This window comes from Vigna umbellata, chromosome 1 (genome assembly GCF_029865625.1).
Source record: "Vigna umbellata cultivar VRB3 chromosome 1, Vumbellata_1.0, whole genome shotgun sequence".
Lineage (NCBI taxonomy): Eukaryota > Viridiplantae > Streptophyta > Magnoliopsida > Fabales > Fabaceae > Vigna > Vigna umbellata.
The window spans coordinates 17,298,603-17,320,310 of record NC_142165.1 but is presented as its reverse complement, the minus strand read 5'-3'; the positions used below and the strand labels follow the sequence as shown (position 1 = coordinate 17,320,310).

The window sequence follows — 21,708 nt, the reverse complement described above, 5'->3', positions numbered from 1 at the left end:
CACGTAAATCTCATCACTAATACGAGACTAGTATACATAACATTTATTATTGGATAATGTTTTTAATATATTTTTATCATTGAACGACGTTTATAAATTTGTTTGGTGAAATAGTACTTTTGTTAAATATTTCATTTCCTTATATTGAAACGTGGACATGAATTAAATAATGGAGCCACCTAATTGAATCCTTTGTCACCACGTAAAATTTCCTATAGTTATATATGAGTTTATATTATTACATAGATGCTTACCAAACCAAAGATATAAAATTCAGCCATGTGGGTCAACAATTTTGGGTATTGATTATGGTTTTCTTTACGCACGATTTTGTATCACAGCTAGCACCAAATGAGAGACAATTTTCATGTAAAGAAAAACAAACGGTATTAAAAGGCGGCTAAATTAACGTATGACACAACAAAAATGGTCAACAAAACAATCTCCAACCCTAATTTTCCTACATCAAATGATCTTTCTTCTCACCTTCCTCCACTCCTTCACCATCACCCCCATGTCTTATATAAATACCAACATCTCTCACACAAAACTTTTGCTACAAACCCAACACAGAAATTCAAACACAGACACAAATACAAAGAAGGTAGAAGAACTTTAGGTGTCAGATACTATTAGGTTAAGGTAGCTTTGATTGAAGAAAGATATGGAAGTGGTGATACAAAGTCCGAGTAGTCCAACTATGGATAATTTCGATTTTGGAAGCAACATGGGTTCGATCTATCACAGTGTTCCTTCTTCGCCAAAAGGTTTTGGAAATTACTTCTTGAGTGCACCGACCAGTCCTTCAAGGTTGTCTCAATTGTACTCGGAGTTTGAATATTTTTCATCCGCCGCAACCTCTTCATTCGAAGCTGCTGCCGACAAAATTCATGATGAAGATGATGATGACGACAAAGATGATTACAGTTTCGCGTTTTCCGTGAGTCGTGAATCCGACAAGTCTTCTCGTTCGGCGGAAGAGCTCTTCGACGGCGGAAAAATCAAACCTTTGAATGAATCTCGCGATTACAAGGATCCTAAAAGTGAAGAAAGAAGAGGAAGAGGAAAAGAGAAGCTGCCGTCGTCGAGTTCGAACCGTAGGGTGACACGATCGCACTCTCCTTATAGATGGGAAGTGGAAAAACAACAACTACAACAACAACCTAAGAGTAACAAAGAGGAATCTAGCGTGTTGTCCTCGAGTTCTTCTTCGAAGGGTGGTTCAAAGAGGTGGTGGTTGACGGATCTTTTGCTTTTTCGAAGTGCCTCTGAAGGGAGAGGGTCGGGCAAGGACCCGTTGAAGAAGTACTATAAGAAGAATGGTAACGAGGAGGTTAAAGGGTCGTCGAGTTTCAGATCATCGGATTCGTCGAGAAGAAAGGGACAAGTTTCAGCTCATGAGTTGCACTATGCCATGAAGAGAGCAGAGTCAAAGGATATGAAGAAGAGAACTTTCTTACCTTACAGACAAGGGATTCTCGGAAGATTGGCTGGTTTTGGAATCTAGCTGCTTATTACCATCATCAAGTTTCTTACGCATTTCTTGGTTTTTTTCTTTTCGTAAAAAAAAATGTTGTATTCTTTTGTTGAAATTGTAATATGAGATAAGTGGGTTTAAGCTGTTTTAACCCGATCATTTCTCTTTCTTTTTTGTATAGATATAATTATAAACGATGTGAGCTGCAATTTGCAAATCATCACGATCAATTTAATATATACATTTACTTCATCGATATGGAACAAAAGTAACCGTATTATTTATTTATTACCATATAGTTATATTGGTCACTACATATATATGTTTTAGTATCATGGTTGAAACATAATTAATCACACTAAAAAAGTTTAATGATTTTAATTAGAGTTACCAAATGAGTTGCTTTTGATTAGTATAAGACGTCTAAGAAACAAGGATTTGGGCCTCACTGGAATCTCTTACTAGCTGTGCAATTTCTTCCTGCACCTTCATATGTTTGTTCCTCCAACCTCATCTCATTTTGTTTTTTCTGAAATAAATTCAAAAGTCATTGCACAATTTATTGCACAATCCATAAGTTAAAAATAACTTTATAAATCAGATAACAAAAATAACTTCTACAAGTTGAAAAGGGTTAAAAGTGAATAGCTTCGGATTATGCAATCTCAAAGGCATTTCACTCACCAATTACACAATTTAAAAGTCATTTTTAATTTTGAAATTACATAATTCAGAAATTATTTTTAGATTTCATATTATTTTTTAATTTTTGAACTATACATTGTATATGAATTTTGGATTGTTTAATTCAAAAGAACAAAATGAGAATTTTCTATATAGGAATGGAGGAAGAAACTGCCTAGAAGTTGTATATTTCATGGTCCATTGGATTAAATTGACCTACTTTTTTTTATGTAAATTTTAAAATAAATAATAATACCAAAATTCTCTCTCTCTCTCTCTCTCTCTCTCTCTCTCTCTCTATATATATATATATATATATATATATATATCAAAATCAATTTTGAGTTAGGTAAGCTAAGAATGTTTAACTTTTGGTTATGTATAAGACCATGAAAAAAATCTTGATTAACTATCTCCATTAAGACCTTGTTGCAAACAAGAACAAATATCAAAGTCAATTTGGCTATTGGATAATCAAGTTCAATTATAAACTTAAGTCTTTTTCATCTTAACAATTATGACTATTTTTAATCAAATATACAAAAAAAAAGCCAAGATATTTTTAAGAATTGCAATGTGAGAAACTAATTGTAGAAATAGGATACAGTTTAAACCTAAAGCAGGAAAAAGAAACAAACTAGATTCATATATAGAATTATTAACTAGCATTAGATAGCAGTAATTCAAGCTCTTTAATTTGATTAAATAAGCAATTAATTGGCTGTCCTCAAAGTAAAGCACAATAGTTTTTTTATTCTATTTCTAACACCAACTTTCCTACTAAAATCTGATTCACATTTAACCTATAGTAAATTGAATTAATTACAACTCCAAACAAGATCAAAGTTGATTTTCTTCAAAGAAAAAAAAAATGATTTCCACTAATACTTTTTTTGGTAATAGTAGGAGATAATCATTTACACAACATTCCAGCACTTTTTATTTGTATATTATAATATGTAAAATTTATTAGTACAGAAATAACATTTAACGTTGCATATTTAATGTTTGAGGCAAGAAAATTTAATATAAAAAATAATTGGTGACAATTTTTTTAGACATTTGTTAGGAGGGTTCATGATGTCAAATATGGTTTAGACATCAACTCCCTCAATGTTAGAAGTAAATTCAATAATTTTATCATTTATTTCTATTTATATTTTCTTCATAAATGATATTATATTTTATTTATACCATCAAACAATAAGATTTTTTTTGTTAAAAAAACAATTAGACTTTTCAATTTGATTTAATATATATATATATATATATGGATTTGCTAACGCTGTTATTCAGTTGATACATTTTAGCAATGTGTACCGTAGACAAAAATATCTTTATATATCATGGATTCTAACTTTTAAGGTTAAGGGTATTTTAATAATTTTCATTCTCAAAACTAAAAAAAAAAGAAACCTCCAAACCCTTACTCACCTCCCTCATTCCTCTCAACCATTTCTCTTTCATCTTTCTCACTCCAACATTTCCTTCTGTAGTCCCAATTGAAAAAATCATAAACACTTGCCATTAAACAATTTGTCTTTGTAAAGAGTTGAATCATTGACATATTCACCTTGGTTCATTCAAGATCTCTTCAATTTCACCATCTTCACAACCTCTCTAATTTCATCATCTATATATGTTGAATCATCATCTCTAACCTTCGGATGTCATTATGCTTGTGAAAATTAGATAAAATTATATACGACAAAAATTATAAAATAAAAATTCATTATAAAATCATTGTTTGTAAGAAATTGTTTAACAACGAGTATTTTTTATTTTTTCCAGGTCAATTACCAATTCTTTTATGCTTGTGAAAATTGGATAAAATTAGATATGACAAAAATTATAAAATGAAAACTCTTTATAAAATCATTTTTGTAAGATTGTTTAACCGCTAATGTTTCTGATTTTTTTCAGTTGGACTACCATAGGATGGAGTGAGAGAGATGAAAGAGAAAGGGTTGAGAGGAATGAGGGAGGTGAGTAAGGGTTTGGTTTTTTTTTTTTATACCTTTAACCTTAAAACTTAAAATTCATGATATATAAAGGTATTTTTTTCTACTAAAACCCGATACACATTCGATACACATTGCTAAAATGTACCAAGTGAAAAACAGGCATACACGCGTTAACAAACCCCATATATATATATATATATATATATATATATATATATATATATATATATATATATATATATATATATATATATATATATATATATATATATATATAAAGAAGTGGACTCTAAGCCTAACAAATATTGTTAGGATAAGCTCTAACCATAGCTCTAATAGCATGTTAAGAAGTAGACTTTAGTCTCACAAAATCAGCTTGTAAAGTGAGTTTTACATCCATTTATATATTATAAATTAGTCTTATTTCTGGTCGACGTGAGACTTCCAACCATATATAAGATTTGGTGTTAATTAGCATGAGGTAGGATTAAGAAATTATTTCAGTTTAGATTGACTTATTTTAATTTTTAGTTAAGTTAGATTTATCTTAACCTTTAGCTTGAATAAAGATGTCTCAATCTTCACCTCATATCTACATGTTATTATCTTTAAAGTCAATCCATCTATTTTAACAGGAAGATGTGAGAAATGGAATATTTTTTAACCCACATGCCCTATATCATATATCAAATTCACACTTCTAATTAAATAATTAGTTCAAGTTGATGATTCTCATAGTCTTCTAAAAGTGAAGCACTCACGTGAAAGGGGACACCATGGTTCCACCGTCATGCCAAAATTGAAATGAAATCTTTTTCTCTTTTTGGAAAATAAACAAATGCACACCAATTCATATCAAACACATATCTTCCAACTTTTTCATCCAAAATTACAATCACAATCACACTTGTTGTTGTCCTCCCGAGTTCTACGTGAACCGTAGGATCACATGTTCTATTTTTCCCTCACAATGCTCTTTATCATCAAATTTGCATGAAAAGTTTTTTTTTCTATATTCATAAAATATCTTTATGAGAAATTAAAAACTTGTTGACTTCTCAATAGAGTGAGGGATTCAGTGAAACAATTAAAATTGAACAATATAAGAAATGTTAGGTAATAATTCAAGAATGAAAATAGATCACAAAAAGTGCAAACCTAATTTTAGTTTTGTATTAATAGATGTGAGACTGGACTTCAAAGATGACATACCAGCATACTCTTTTAAGAAATAATAAACCACCAATAAAAGTGATAATTATCCCACCAAAATAAAGTAGTGGCTCCAAATTCAGAATCAAATATATGTATTTATTAAAGTCTAACTTTAATAATACATTTTTATTTATTATTTTTAATTAATATTTGGTACTATGTTTTCGAAATACATTTTACTTTCAGTTGAATATCACATTGACTAAAAATAAGACTTATTTATAATAAACACAAATCTTATTTTATAAATCGATTTTGTAAGGTTAAATGAAACTTAAATCCATTTTTAAATTTATGTTAGACTCAAGAATTAGAATCTATCCTAATTAAATTTGTTCTTTGTTGACTTTTTTATTCCACTTATTATCGAAATACTATTAAATCATTCATTAACATATAAAGTTCTGTTATATATATATATATATATATATATATATATATATATATATATATATATATATATATATATGTTTCATTACAAAAAATGTAGGTTAAACTCTCGTATCAACTCAGAGTATAAAAGTGGTTCAAAACTCTATATTATAATAAACTTTTATCTATATATATTTTTTAAATTATATAATATATAATTCTCTTCACATATTTTGGTGTGCAAATAGTGAAATAAATAAGTCTTTTTAGTCTATAAAAAAAATGATAACTTTTGTCTTATTTGAAGATTTAGTAATGAATAATGCTAAAAAAAACAATGCATAATTCTAAACCAATCTATTATGAGACTTAATTTTTTATCACGCAAGAGTTTGCAAAACTGAAGTTATAGCATAGCCATTCTCAAACCTAGGGTATTAATTAACATTATCGCCATCATGTGTCGCCATGTTTGACAAACTTTATGTTTGGAATATATGAAACAGATAAGAATGGGAGAGAGAAGAATTGAAATATATTGAGAGATGATTCTTTTTTAAAGATTATATTGAGATGATTTTTTTTTTTGTATTAATTTGATGATTTTTTGTTACCATTTTTTTAATTGAATAAACATTTATTTTCACTTTTTTCCCATTTGTCCATTTCTTTATTTTCTGCCAAATGGATCACAAAGTGAAACGTATATTTTGTTATATGAGTTTAATTCCTATTTTAAACAGAATTATATATAAAATTCATTCGATAAATCAAATCACTCAAAAGTAATTCGGTAAATGTTTAAGCAGAACATATTTATATGCGATTGTTATCCATTAAAATATATACGGACAAAACATAGAGTAAAACTATAACTATATGATAAAATATTAAAAGGCTTATAATAGTCAAAGATAAATAAAAGAATAATGTGAATTTGAAGGGTGCAATATTTAATATAAAGTAGGTCTATAAGTAGTACGTAAGTTGTGTGGGAGTTTCTCGGTAAAATTTATAAAAGACAAAAATATAAAGGAAAAATAAATAAATTAACTAGTCCATAAATTAAAATTAATGTATGGATAAGTGAGTTTGTAAAACTTTTACTACAAAACTTTTTTATTTTTCAATTCATAATATAAGTTTAGCTAATAAAAGGTTAATTTGACTTTTTTGGAAATAATTTTTTTTTTCTAAAAGGCATCCTTAGCCAGAACTTTTTTAGTAATAATGTAATTAATTGAAACTCAGTTCTACACTGATGTAATTAAATTAAATCAGGTAAAAGTAGTTAAATTTTCCTTTTATATTTGAGATATTCATCATGCTCTATTTTATTAGTTGAAAATCACTAAATAAATAAAGAGAGAAAACCAATCAATAAAGGTGGCTCACATTTTTTTTTATTTTTTCATTTTAATTAGGTTTAACCAATGAAATAATATGCAAAAAAAGAAAAAAAAAACGTTTAAAATTGTTATCACCATTTTTTCATATTGGAACCCATTAAACTTTATTTAATTTTGTTGTAGTTGAGTGTTAAGAGTATTTATATATACATCTCTCTAATATAGTCATGAAATTACAATTATATGAGATTTATTTAGAGAAAAAAGAAAGTGTTTATAGTTACTTTAACCTTAGGTAAGTGTATTTAAGTTAGTCTACGCAATAAATTGGAGGAGGAATAAGAATAACATTCCTCACTGTGCTTTTCCTTTAACTTAAGGTAACTGTGTTTAAAAACTATTTAAGTATTTTTAATTATAATTTTAATATTCAAATAAATAATAATAACTATTTAAGTTATTTATCAAATTGTTTATATTTAGTACACTGATATATTTGATGCTATAAATTTTTAGCAATAAGTGACGATAACAAAGTTCACTTAATATTGGACATTAATAAAATCGGTCTAATCGATTCTAAACCATCATTAACTAAAACATGTGTGCTAATGTGAACTTAGTATAAACTTAACTAACACTAACTCAAAAAGTGTTAAAAGTTAATAAAACTAGCATTATTCTAATTGTTGCATCTTATTATTTTTACAAATTATATTTATTTTAGAGTTGGCTACACACTAGCTTTATTGTTTATTTAAATTAGCATTTATTAGGCTAACATTAATATTATATACTTTTATTATTTATTTAGATTAATATTTAAATCATCTACTTCTTTGTTTATACTATTGAAACTACTAGCAGCTATCCAACAAAAGAAGATAAAGAGAATAATCATTAATGAAAAGAAAAAAGACGTTTACTAAATAGCAATGCGACAAAACCAGTCAAAGGAAACAACATAACACAAACCGAAATCAAGAATAGTAAGAACAATAATACAACGTTGCAACTCTACAACCTAATCAATCAAATCAAGAGTGCTAGCCAGCCAGCCATAAAACTTTGGATTTCATAATGAAAATTGAGCTTTCTTTTTATTATTTTACAATAAAGAAACTATTATAAATTACTTAAATTATCATATTATGATGATGATAAAATAAAGCAGAGAATTAAATAAAAGAATAATTTTTTTAAGCATAGAAACCCTAAATAATTGAAGAGACTGTGCAAGACACATTTTCCAAACCCTAAATTACATAATCCTCACCCACCTTCCTAGAAGCTCCCTTGAATTGCACTCGTGCATGAACCTCACACTCTTTTTTCTCATATATAACCAGAATCAGACTGACTCAAAAATCAAATCCAAAAAGTAAAATGAGAAGAACCAAACGATGTTCTTCTTCATTCTCTTCTCATTCTTCTGAATCCAATCCTAGTAATAATCATAACAGCAACAATGGTGTTAGAGTAAGAGGGACGTGGAGTGCGGAAGAAGATAGGGTTCTGACTGGGCTTGTGGAGGCCCATGGGCCGAAAAACTGGGCCTTGATAAGCCTACACGTAAAGGGCCGGTCTGGGAAGTCGTGCAGGTTACGGTGGTGCAACCAGCTAAGTCCAACGGTGGAGCACCGACCGTTCACCACGCGTGAGGACGCGATTATCTTGCACGCGCACGACCGGTTAGGGAATAAGTGGGCCGCCATTGCGAGATTGCTTCCGGGCCGGACCGATAACGCCGTTAAGAACCACTGGAACGCCACGCTCAAGCGCAGGGCCTCCCAACGACGTCGTTTTGGGGATGACCCATTGACTGCGCTGACTCTGGCGCCGCCGGGTAGCGGCGGCGGAGGTTGGACAGGGGGGTTTCGCGATGTGGTTGCGAGGGAAGTCAGAGAATATGTGTCTTTCTCGTTTTCCGACAAGTTGGGCTCTAACGAGAAATTATCCAAATACTAATTTTTATTCGGTAATGGAATTTATGTTGTTAAAAAAGACTTGAAGGGTTGAGAGTAAAATTTATACTATTTATTAATATAAAATTAAATCTGTAATTAATAATAAATTTTAATTATGCGGTAATTTGTTATTAATATATTATAAAAACTAAGAGAGACACATTTGTGTAAGAAAAATAAAGAAATGGTTATGACCTAATCAAAATTAGTATTGAAAATTGATATTTTTTTATATATAAATTTATATTATTCTATTTATTTGTCATATATTTATTGTCTGTTAATAAATGAATTTCTCCATAGTAAGATATTTAATATTGTTTTTTAGGATTGTAGATAGTTAACGTTGATAAGAGATCCACATTAACATATTGAGGTTGTGGTGCAAGTCTTATTTATTACTGGTTTCCAATATTAGTATGAGACTAGGAAATGGTTAATATTTGCTTATATAAAGAGATGACATATAGGATAAACTATTTCCATGTATTAACTCTACACTCTATCATCCACCATTCCTTATTTCATATATAATGAAATATAAATCCTTTTTTAAAAACATAGGTTTTTCACTTATTTCACAACCTAACAATTAATATGACAATAAAAACCCAAATTTAAATTAAAGTAAGTAACTTCACATACCAATTGAATGTAATTTACATATATATTAAATTACAAACCATTTTATTTTTATCATAATATTTTTTTAAATGATAAATATTAGTGTTGTCAAAATAGGTTGTAACCCGCGAGCCAACTCGGCTCACCACGAGTTTGAGCCAGGTTGGGTTTGAAAAAAATGTAATTTTTTTATGCGGATTAGTTTTCAACCCAGCTCACTTAGAACTCGCCTCACCAGGTTGGTTGGCTCACCAATTCACCTAATTTAATTTAATTATTTATTATTTTGTGTTTCTATATTATTAGTTAGCATTTTTTTATTATATTGTAGATGGTGATAAAGAAGATGTTTCAAGAGAGAGAAATATTATAGATTTATCTATTCTTGAAGACTCTGATATTATAAATGGACAAGTGATATTAAAAACTTATTTGTTCATCTTTTGTACATATTTTTAGATTATGCTTGAATTGTATGATATTTTTTTTTATTTATTTTGAATTGTCTTTGGAGGTTAACATCATTTTAGAATGAGTTTATTTATATTTGAATTAAAAAAATTATAATTTTTTTATTTCTAAAAAAATTATAATTAAATGAGCTAGTGAACCAACCTATTTAATCCACCAACTCATAATGGGTCGAATTAGGTTCGAATCGAGCCGAATTATCCGTTTTCACAACTCTAATAAATATATTTATACATATATATAATATATGTAATAATGTTCACAGAATGTATTTTCACAGGGATATTTACAACTTTCCAAGAGTTTCATTGAATTTTGTTTTCTTTTAAACTTTTTTATTCTTTAAATTTTTATTTAGTTAAAACAATTTTTAAGCAGAGTAGTTTAATTATTACTAAATATAAAAGTTTATTTTAAAATTAAAAAATATTTAATAATTCAGTATTATAAATAGATTATGTTTTTTTGTCAATATTAGTTAAGATTATTGTTTTCAATCAAAATGTTAGATATCATCCATTAAAGTTAAAAGAGTTTCTTTTATTGATATTGGTCAATATTTTTTAAATGATATAGTCTATAATTAATTTGATTGACGTTAAATAAAATATTAAAAGTATTGTTTATTTTTCTCAACTTTTTTTTATTAATGTTGGTTAAGAAATTTAATCAATATTAAACCGATTAATCATATCGATAAAGAGATTAATATAATCAAATTTTATCAAAAACTTTTTCATTTTACATTATAAAGAAAGACTTGATCAACTTTTGAGAAAAAATAACACAATGATGTCCTTTGAAAAACATTTTTTATCGATAACAACGGAAAAATAAACTCACATTCGTAAGAAAAATTAGTTTTGTTTACATTGATTGAAAAAACTCTAATAGGTCGATAAATAACTAACCAATATTGACAAAATATAATTTCAATAATGTCAATTGAAAAATAACACCTATTAATCGTGACAAGAAATTATTAACTTAAATTAGTTAATTAATAGTTATATTATTATAGGTAAAACAACTTTCACTGCCATGGAATAAAAATAATTCTGTCAATGGTAACTACGAAAACCCATACTATTGTTGGTAAATAAATAACATCAATTTACTTTGTTAAAATAATAAGTTTAGTCGAAATTAGTCAAAAACACTTCTTAAAAAAATTTGTGTTTAATATCTGTCCTCATCTTCTATTTTGACTAAATGTTAAACCATGTAGTTCAATGTGTGAATTAATTTAAAAAATGTCAAGTTACAATCTATTCTGAATTTATCATCTAACTCAACAACCGACCTAATGAACAAGTAAACCCTAACAATGTTCTTAACCAACAACTTCTTAAGAAGTTGTTTTAATATCTATATTATTCTTCGATCCACCTCAAATAGGATGTCCTTTAATCATTCTTTGTATGTAAGATGATTGTGAGTCCAATAGAAGGAAGACTTTTTATTATCATTTTTATCATAAAAGTGTGAGCGACCAACAAGGTTAATCAGTACCCTAAAAAACTCATTCTTAAATTTTTTGAAGGATTGAGAGTAGACACTTAAGAGGCAGGTAGTAAACTTACTTACCAAGGATAACCAAGTAATTGGATCCCTTGGCCGTGTAAGGTAAAAATAGAAAAAACACTCCAGAGTAGGAGATAGATACAAAGCTTTACACAATAATCTAAAGGCTTGAAGGCAACTCCAACTATTCAGATGTAATTGCGTTGAAACTACATTAAGAAGCCTAAGCACACCCATTATGAACTCGTCAAAAGATACTCGGACATGTAACCGAAGAAAATACCTTTCTCGGCCATGACAAACATAGTCAATGGTGCTTACCCTCTTAAGGGACACAATGTCCTCGGACATAACCCTATAAAAAACATAGAGGATGTTTAATCGCGAATTTAAAATCCTAGACCACCTAAACTTGGAGAACTAATTTCTAACTAGAGGATCTACGCGCTCATGCCCTCTCCTCCTAGGTAACAGGGACTCGACATGTTCCTTAGTTGGGTCTTCCTTATTCTCTATAATTACCTTCCGTCTTCATCCCATATCACGAGACGAGAATACATTTGACAACATTGACACCTGACTACAAGCATTATTGACATTATTACTTTATTGATTTGATTTGTATTAATTTTGAGTTTTTATTTATATTTATAAATACCATTTCATAAAATAATCTCATCCAAATATTGTAGGACTTCTGTACTCCAATATTCAGTTTGAACAATGATATCAAAGTCTTCCCATTTAAAACATTTTATTGCTTTCTATTTTCTTTGTCGTGGCTTCGTCATGATTGAATTTAACAACATGATTTAGACTTGTTTATGGTTAACAAATTGAGCACGTAGCTATTAAGAATTATATGAAAAACAACAAATAAGGATTTTTTTTTTCTTAAAAATAAGGTTATGGAATCTTGGAGCATGTTACAGCGCTAAATATTTATGTCAAAAATAATATATATAAGTTCAAATATGCTCAATCTCATGTCACAACTTTCTTCTCGTTCCCCACACTTTTTATTATCTATTTTGAAGTTGAAAGTGCGATAAACACTTAAATGTAAGTGAATATGAACCTGCCAAATTATTGGCTTTTGACATAATACAGAAATATACTACGTTATTTACTAAAAAATAGCAGAGTTTATCCTTTTTGATGTTTTGGTATATAAATGCATACAAAAGAAATAATAAAATGTTAAAAACTAAAAATGTGTTATACAAGTATATTTTTTTTCATTCAAGAAACAAAATTCGAAGCATTCTTTATCTTTTTACCTGATTATAAATTACTACAAAAACAAGCCAACGACAGCATCGGAATAACTCTGGAATACATCAAAAAGTCAAACGAATAAAAGAATGTTTTACAGAAATCATACAACGTATATTTACACGTGAATTTCTTACCTGAGAACAAGGCTAAATAACAGAGCCTCACTTTCGTCATCTACAGAAAAAACATTACTCAAAACAAACCAATATGAATTTTATAATTTCTTTTGCCTCACAATCTTTGAGAGTACATTTAATAAAAATAAAAAATCATGAATGACCGGCTTTTAGATCCCTGCAGTACTTATTCAGCAGTGGAATTTATGCTTCTTTTAAGCCTGATGAGATGCTTCAGAAGTTTGTGATCATTCTCATCATGGTGGAAATGTTTCTGGAATTTTCAGCAGACACGTAATTGAGGGTACCAGGTTTCAATGTAGATTGAAGAATCTTCACTTCTGGAACATGAGAGTGACTAAAAGGTATAATATGATTAGACTCCCTGTGGTCATTGATTTGTTCGGAAGTATCACTGCAAAATGCAAATCAACAGAGAGAATGAAACTTCAATCAGACACCAGTGATTATATTTTATTAAATTTACATTTTTTATTCACAAAACTAATACCCCACTAGTTTCTGAATCTTGTTAAAACACCGTGAGCTACTGGAGGCTTGAATTATGCCACTTCTGGTGGTGGTGGTGTCTCTAGGACTAGCTGAATTTCCCTGCACAACAAACATTTTGAACAACGTAAGAAGGACTCATTCCTGTCGAATTTTTCCTCTTTCTTTTTGCATTAACACCAAGCAGTGTCGGTTTATGTATTATCATTCATGATAAAGTATGCTTTTCCAACACTCTTTTTTGACATATTCTTTTATTGAATGAAATTCAAGAGAGTGATTCGATTTCCCATATGGAGTGTAATGCACAGACTAGTTAAACCTACACAAATTTCAACCAACATGAGGCAATGTACAAGAAAGAGAATATTAGAAACTGTATTGCTAAGACCCTTTTGGACAGTGTCACTGATTCAGATGGAAGAATTAATGAAATAAAGTTAACACTTACTCCTGGTCCAAGGTCTCCCCTAGGAAAGGATTGTGGATGACCTAGAACATCTTGATCATGCAAATTCTGCACAAAGGCATGCTTAAGAAGAGTTGATGAAGATGGTCGATCTGCAGGGTCCCTTTGGAAACATTTTTGGAGGAAATCCTTTCCCGCTGATGATAATGTTTCAGGTATAGGAGGGGACTCTTGCAGTGCCTTGAACATGGCTGAAGCCTAACAAATGAAACACAGTAAAGTAGACTTTTTCTCATTCTTCTTGGAGTAGAATTATAACATGAAGTCATACCAAAAGAAGTGAAAAGAAGAACTGAAACATAGAATATATGACCACTTTTATATTGAACCAATAGTTAACATGCATAAGGCTTGGCTAAGATGAGCGAACAAGAATAAAAAAGGTGCTCACCCCTTCAGTTTCACTCCAAGGAGGTTTGCCTGTTAACATCTCTATAATGGTGCACCCTAAGCTCCATATGTCAATTCCCGTGACAACATCAAGATTAGATTCGTTCTTTATGGAACCTTTCACGACCTTCAATGGACAAATTATTGTCAAAAGGGGCATGTTATTACTACACAATAGATAATTTGAGCTATAAAATACCTCTGGAGCCATCCAGTAAGGACTACCCTTTAGAGAAAGATCATATGAATTCCCCGTCAGCTGGAAAAAGCAGATTGGTCAGATTGCAAATCACCAGAAACAAAAGCGGAAGACCCAAGCTTCAATAATAATGCAAACCATAAAAGACAAATAACATGAATGAGGTGATTATAACCAGATCAGTAGAACAGCTATACCAAAGCAAAAGTATATGTATATCTAATTAAAAGTATAGAATTTAGTAACTTACAATTTTCGCTAGCCCAAAATCTGCAAGTTTCACAATGCCGGATTCATTGACCAGCAAGTTTGCACCTTTAATATCTCTAAAGAACCATAGCAATCATTTAAAAAAAAAAAACTTCAATTTGCAAGGCCTGTCAGATTTAATTAGCACAACAGAATGGTTTTTTTCATCAAACAATCCTTGTTACCTGTGGATGGTTTTGTTACTGTGTAAGTAAGCTAAACCAGAGAGAATATGCCTGGTAAAATTGCGAACTACAGATTCTGTCATAGCTCCACAATGCTCACGCATAAATTTACTGATTGATCCCGGATGGACATATTCCATATATATGTACAAATGATTGCCAACCTGAAAGTACAAATGCCTCAAAAGTCAAAACGTGAATCTAATTTACTATCGCAAATACAATTACTTAGCATAGATTATACTTGAAACAAGAAGTTAACAAATCAACAATTAACTCACTATTTCACTTCCGTAATACCGCACAATGTTGGGGTGGTTTAGTTGATGAAGAATTTTGATTTCCTGTAGCAATAAACTTTTAATGATTGCAGTCTATGTACCATCCATTTGAAGAATGTGTGCAAAAGTATAATATAATCACAATAGAAAAGGAAATATTAAGATCTAGAGAAGCATAACTATATTATCATCCTAGTCTTGAACTCTAGGCTTCTCTTTACCCTACTTCTCTTTTCTGTACAGAAAACATTGTTGGCTTACTTATACTAGTTATCAGAACAATGCATTGAAAAACACAATGTAGTAAAAGAAGAAACCAAGTCAAGTAGACAGGAGGGAAAGATGGAAACAAGTCAGAGCCGTTTCCAATATTACATACGATTAAGGATGAAAATAATATTCTTTCGATGTTCCACTATATGTAAGACCCTCAAAAATCGAGTAATTGATATAGTAAAGTGTTTTAAATAATGATACTCCATTATTTTAATTCAAAAATATCAAAAGTATAAATAAAATTTTCTATTAAGGAGTTTCATTATCTAAAAAGCTCTATCTCTCTAAAACTCTTTTCTTTAAGATTCCTTTGCATTTTCTCTAAAAATTCTAATTCCCTACTCATCTATCTGAAGATCCGAGACCACTTGAAGTATCCTTAAGGCAAGATCTTCAATTCTAACCGATCAATTTCAACTTATGAGCAAGTTAATTTCTACCTTTTCTTTAAATTAGGATTTTTTCCATGTTGGCATTTTCTCCATTAATCTAAGGTCTGAGTCTTCTCTAAGACTCTTTGTTGATAAGTGGTACCGAGGGTATACCCTGATCAAATTGTTGTGGTTTGTTAGAGCAAATAGAGATTTGGGAGTTGTGGGAGAGGTTCTAGAGTCGTTAGTATCTTTCGAACGTCAAATAGGTAAGGGAAGCTAGTATTATTAATTTTAACTAGTAGACAAGTCTAAAATGATGTTTGCATGATGTCATGGTAGTTGATTTGTGAAATTTAATTGAATTGTGAAATTTGGTATGTTGAGTTGCTTCTGAAAGCGGTTTGTTGAACTAAAATTCATGAATGTTTGTGTGTAGTTGGTTTTCTAATGTTAGAATTGATTCTTGATGAATTTGAGAATGTTTGACTGGTTATTATGACTTGTAAATTGTTGTAGAACCTTGATGTGATAAAAAGATAGAAAAATGGTGAGTGTTTGGTCAAAAATGGAGGTTTTAACAAGTCAAGTTCTAAATGAATGATTTCGGGGAAAATATGAAACTTTGAGAACTGTTTTTGGGTCAATCAGGACTTAGTTGACTTCTTACTTTGCAAAAATCTGGTTTCTATAGATTGAAAAATGTTATATGAGTTGTTGGGTAGTTGGTTTGGTTGAATGAACTCAATTCATGTTCAAATGAGCAAATTTGTATTCAATCTGAGTTATAAACGTGTTTTCTAATCAATTTCAGTGCTAAGAATACCAATTTGATTATTTTAATAGGTTTAAAGTGCATTTAAGTCAATTTTTAGAGTTATTGTCATATGATACAGCGTTGAGCGGCCTTGTAGGGCGTTGAACGCTATAAAACCCGAGAGCTACTGAGTTCCAGGTCGCTGAGCGCCACTCTGGACGCTGAGCGCCATGAAGTCAGAGAGATCTCTAACTTGTGGGTGTTGAATGCTACTTTTCCATTGCAGGTCTAGACCTCTTTTCCTTTTAATTAAGTGGGCAAGATACCCTCTCGTTGGGTGCGAAAGTTAGGCGCCAGAACCTAGTGCTAGGAACTAGCATTCTTATAGTTTGTTAATTCATTTAAAAGCTTTATGATGGATGTTTTGTTTGAATTGGTTTAAAGTGCACAGATTTTGATATCTATTAATGCTTTTTGGATGGTATAATTATGTTTATAAGAATGAAAGATATGTGTTGTGAGAAGAATCTCAAGGAGAGATTCTATGTTTGAGTAAAAATATGAGAGGGTTATTAGTCTCAAGGAAAAATATGTATATAGAGACGTTTTGTTCAGTAGCCTTACTCTTATGAGAGTTAGTAGATAGGAGCATTTGTACATATGTTTTATTGATATAGTTATTACTTTAGATAACCGTGACAATATATGTTTTTCTTATCTATCTGTTATGTTTAATTAGAACATATAATGTTTTATTTAGTAGATTATTTTATTAAATGGGATGTTACACTATACATTCCAACTTTTCCTGAACAGATGAATTTTTCTTGTGTAACATTTACATTAGAAATTAACTTCTAGTTGTAGGTGTTTAACTTCAAGAGAAACTGCAGAGCAATAGTTAAGATCAATAGTTGACTCTAATAAATTCTTACCACAAGATGAAAACTAATTTCTTGTACCCATGTTTTTCGACAGATTACTATTCATATATATATAACTAAGGAAAGAACCTGGTCCAGTTGTTTCATGCACTCAGCAGATGTAGGATCATCAGGAATTAAATTAACCTCCTTCATTGCACACGAGGCTCCATTTTCCCTGTTAGATAAAGTAGTAATGCACATGAGTAACTGTACAAAAAGGTAGATGATGTAAACTAGTAAATATTGGAAAAACAGTAAGAATTAAATAGTTACAGGTTGGTTGCATGAAAAACACTTCCAAAGGTTCCTCGTCCGATAAGTTTTCCTTTCTGCCATTGACCTTTGACTGAAGGCATAGTTTCAGTAGCGTGATGGATGGAACTTGATTGATGCAGCACAGATAATTGTGCAGGAGATGAAGCTCTAGGAGGAAGAGGCAAGGGATGTGCATCAACATGGTTATTTTCAGGGCACACCTTGGACAAAAATTTATGGTTCTGAGATCCCTCCTCAATTTTAGGATTGAAGTAACGAGTGAGGCCTAGAGGACAATGAATAAGGGAATGGTCTGGACTATGTACACTTTTAGCTGATAACATTTTCAATTTGTCATTAACTTCTGAAGAGAAGTTGAAGGTAGAATCAAAGAAGTCTATGTTATTTGATCTATATGGACTAGTATCAGGACTAGTGACCACACTTGTTGGAGCACTCTTGGGCTTGGCAACAACACCCAAATTCAAGTGGGGATTAACTTCAGAGTCATTACCATGAGATGCTGCTCTTCGATTTTTCAGTGAACTATGGCCTGTATTTACAACAGCAACATAGGAAGACATAGCATGTTCAATATTCAACTCTTGAGGCATAGAACAACAATGGAGAAAAAACAATACCTGTCAAGAAACTTGCTGCAGGAATATGCTCTCTCAGATTGTATTTTGCATTTGCAGGAGTAGAATCCAAATGGAGTGTAGGTTTTTCACGTGTCACTGCATCATGAGCCAACGCCTTCCTGATAAATCATTGCAACAAATCAACATGTGGCATAAACATAAAGAACAGTTGCAGACTCTATTAAAGGTTAATTACTGAAGCAGATCCCAATTGTTACTTATATATACAATACTAGTAATACATTCTCCTTGCTCATAGCAAAGCAAGTTCTAGAGATCAACTTCCATATAAAAACCAGTATTAAAAACCAAAGGGTCACCAACTCCTCAGAAAACATTAATGTAATTTGACAGCATACACATTCTTACATTGCCTTAAAACATTATTTCACAATAACTTTTCCTTGATTAATCACTCCACCCATTTTCACAGCATTTCTTATCAAAGACTCAATTAATCTACAGACTGATTATTATATAAGCAATAAAATTGGTATACAGATGGTACCCTGGCAGTAAAAAGGAAACAGTTTTTCAAACTCTAGCCGATTGTGGGATCCATTAGGATAGGAAAAATAAAAGTAAAAGGAATTACGAACATTCTTTTCCTTTTGCTTATGATATTAATATACGAAAGTTCTCACAATACACATACTTAATTGAAACTGTTTTTTTTCTTTATCACATAAAACTACCTATGAAGTTTACAGTTTTTTTCTCTCTTTATCTCTAGGCAAAGATTGGCACATGCTATGCAGGAATCATTCTTCTAACCAACAAAAATACACTGGTTTGATTTCTGTCCTTCTTATAAGGTATGCATGTTTTATTAAAGTGAAATGTCTACCAACTTTGTAACTAATCTATCTTATCCTTTTATCTCCAGGAATATATTAGCACGAGCCACGCAAGAATCATATAACCTACAAAACATAAACTAATTTTATTTCTTTATGTCTTTTTTTCCCAAGTAATATTCAATTTTGCACTTCTTTTCAACCATATTATATAGTGTGAATATCTTCTGAATTTACTGTTGCAGGCTTTTGAATTCAAAGCCGTTACTGCACTTGCATGCTTGTTTTCAATTTTGTACATTGAATTAGAGTACAAAGCAAAGTTTACCCGGAAGAAGAAAAATTAGGATGTTCTACGGAAGCAGAGAGGGTAGGATGTACGGAACCGGAGCTGACTGACTTGGCTCGACGGGTCAACGGCGCTTCAGGGAGAGGAAGCGGTTGTGGCAGACTAGAGAGGGAGCGGAGTTCAGAAGCGCAGTGGTAGCGGGGCTCCGGCGAGGCAGAAAAAGAGTCGGTGGAGTGGAAGAAGGAGAAGCCAATGTCATGGTCGCTAAGGTGGCGGAGCTTCCTCTGCCTGGTCAACCGCCGCGGTGGAGTGCAGTCGTCGGGTCCGGCATCGTTGGGGTGGGCTCCGGTGGAAAGAGATTTTCTGGAAAGAGGCATCGGAGAGAGTGGTGATTGTTGGTGAAAAAGGGTTGTGTATTTAACATTTGTGGTTGCAACGGAACTATAACATTGCGAAGCAAAACTATGGAAACAACCTACGCTGTTTTGTGTGGACTTTGGTTGCTAATAATTTCCATGTTCCAACGAGGATTGTCTTGTGTCTGGAATAATACATACTGCACTGTCCTCGCCTTGACTTTCTGTTGACGATGGTTTTTCTCTTCTTGGACGGAGATACAAACTCTAACAGTAACTACCTTCTACACTGTCTAATTACCAGAAACATACTAATAAATTTTTACACTGGTTTTACACTTATTATATTTATTTTATAAGATATTACTAATACGAAAAAAATATAAACTTTTATATTTGTAAAATGAATTAAAATAATGTAAAATAAGTATAATAATTTTCTGTGTGAAAGTATCCGTTCTCTTTGATACAGAGAGAATTGTTCACCTAGAGTGAAAATTTATATAATATTAACATGTTTTAAATATAAATATATTGTAGATCGTATCGGTAATATATATTTTAGCACTCAAAATAATATATTTAATAGTGTTATTAGTATAATAAAAATAATACATAATTTAATATAATTACAAGTAATTGTCTTTCATTATTTTAAAATCTTAGTTTCATTAATAGTTAAATATAAAAACATAAAGAATTAAAATAAGACTGGGTCAATTAAGTAAAATGATTTTGTTTTCTTATTTTCCGTCATAGTTAACGATATTTTTAAATGTGATGATTATGAGCATTAACAATTAAATGTTAAAGTTGATTTAAATTAATAAGAAATAAAATTCATTTTTAAGTATTAAAAGAAATATTATGAACAATTGATTTTGTATTAAGAAAAGAAAAATTAAATACTAATAAACGTAATTATTAAAAAGTAAATTTGTTAAGATTAAACCACTATAAGAAAATTATTATGAGAAAGTACGTAACAATTAAATTTTCTTTCTATACTCTTAAAAATAATTATTATACAAAGTATTCTTAAGATAAAATATAATATATTATAAATTAATATTCCAGTATTGAGTGAGACAAGAAAAATATTTTTTTAAGAATAAATATAAATATGAAAAATGAAAATAAAAAAATTATCCTTTTTATAGTAAAAAAAATTATGCGAAGGTGAGATTTTTTATTCTTTATAATAATTAATTTTATATTTCATTATTTATGAACCATGTTTTATATAAAAAAGTTATTTAATTTAATTCTAGTAAATTTTTAATACATATACAAATTTTTAAAATTTAAGGATCACAACATTTTCAATTTCATAATTTTTTTTATATATTGTATATACAATTTGACATGTGGAATATTATTTTAAAATATTTTTTTGAAACATACAAAATATTAAAATTCTTAAATTAAAATAATTATCTTTATTTATTTTTAAAATTTTGAAATCAAAATATATAATAAAAACAAATTTCAATTTTTACAAGTGATAGAAACAACAAGAACAAAATATATTTGTTTATGTGGGAGAGAAAATAGAAGTGACGTATTTCCTGTGCTGTGGAAAAGGCAACCGACATCTTGACACGGAATTGTGGAAAACGCCTCTCCAAATCAAATACAAGTAAAACGTTTATTACTTTAAAATATATGATATATATATATATATATATATATATATATATATATATATATATATCA

General features: G+C 30.1%; 2 protein-coding genes and 1 pseudogene across 3 annotated transcripts; 2 read left to right on the top strand and 1 right to left on the bottom strand.

Annotated features, from left to right (window-relative positions):
* Positions 1–454: 454 nt before the first annotated feature.
* On the top strand, positions 455–1,694 carry LOC124840232 (uncharacterized). Its single transcript, XM_047316246.2, has one exon. The coding sequence runs from the start codon at positions 665–667 to the stop codon at positions 1,505–1,507; it is 843 nt and encodes a 280-aa protein (XP_047172202.1). The 5' UTR covers positions 455–664; the 3' UTR covers positions 1,508–1,694.
* Positions 1,695–8,191: 6,497 nt separating this feature from the next.
* LOC148204832 (transcription factor MYB73 pseudogene) lies at positions 8,192–9,228 on the top strand (annotated as a pseudogene).
* A 3,767-nt stretch (positions 9,229–12,995) lies between these two features.
* LOC124844620 (uncharacterized) lies at positions 12,996–20,271 on the bottom strand. 2 transcript variants are annotated; one of them, XM_088098464.1, is made up of 13 exons: positions 20,116–20,271; positions 19,676–19,999; positions 18,551–18,669; positions 17,928–18,462; positions 17,742–17,829; positions 15,325–15,387; positions 15,044–15,207; positions 14,860–14,935; positions 14,610–14,669; positions 14,412–14,537; positions 14,003–14,218; positions 13,553–13,653; positions 12,996–13,456 (listed from the first exon to the last, which is right to left on the bottom strand). In XM_088098464.1, the coding sequence occupies exons 1-13, from the start codon at positions 20,151–20,153 to the stop codon at positions 13,276–13,278; spliced, it is 2,091 nt and encodes a 696-aa protein (XP_087954590.1). In that variant the 5' UTR covers positions 20,154–20,271; the 3' UTR covers positions 12,996–13,275. The 2 variants fall into 2 exon arrangements, with proteins under 2 accessions (XP_087954590.1, XP_087954587.1); XM_088098461.1 differs by having other exon boundaries at positions 20,112–20,270.
* Positions 20,272–21,708: the final 1,437 nt, after the last annotated feature.

Bases quoted from the DNA above. Each gene is read 5' to 3' on its own strand.
- LOC124840232 (XM_047316246.2), top strand. From the start codon at position 665: ATGGAAGTGGTGATACAAAGTCCGAGTAGTCCAACTATGGATAATTTC.
- LOC124844620 (XM_088098461.1), bottom strand. From the start codon at position 20,191: ATGTATTATTCCAGACACAAGACAATCCTCGTTGGAACATGGAAATTA. The intron at 18,463-18,550 runs GTATTGTTTTTT...TTGTAAATACAG, and splicing joins TGCAGCAAGTTTCTTGACAG to GCCATAGTTCACTGAAAAAT. The intron at 14,670-14,859 runs GTAAGTTACTAA...TGCTTTTTCCAG, and splicing joins ATTTTGGGCTAGCGAAAATT to CTGACGGGGAATTCATATGA.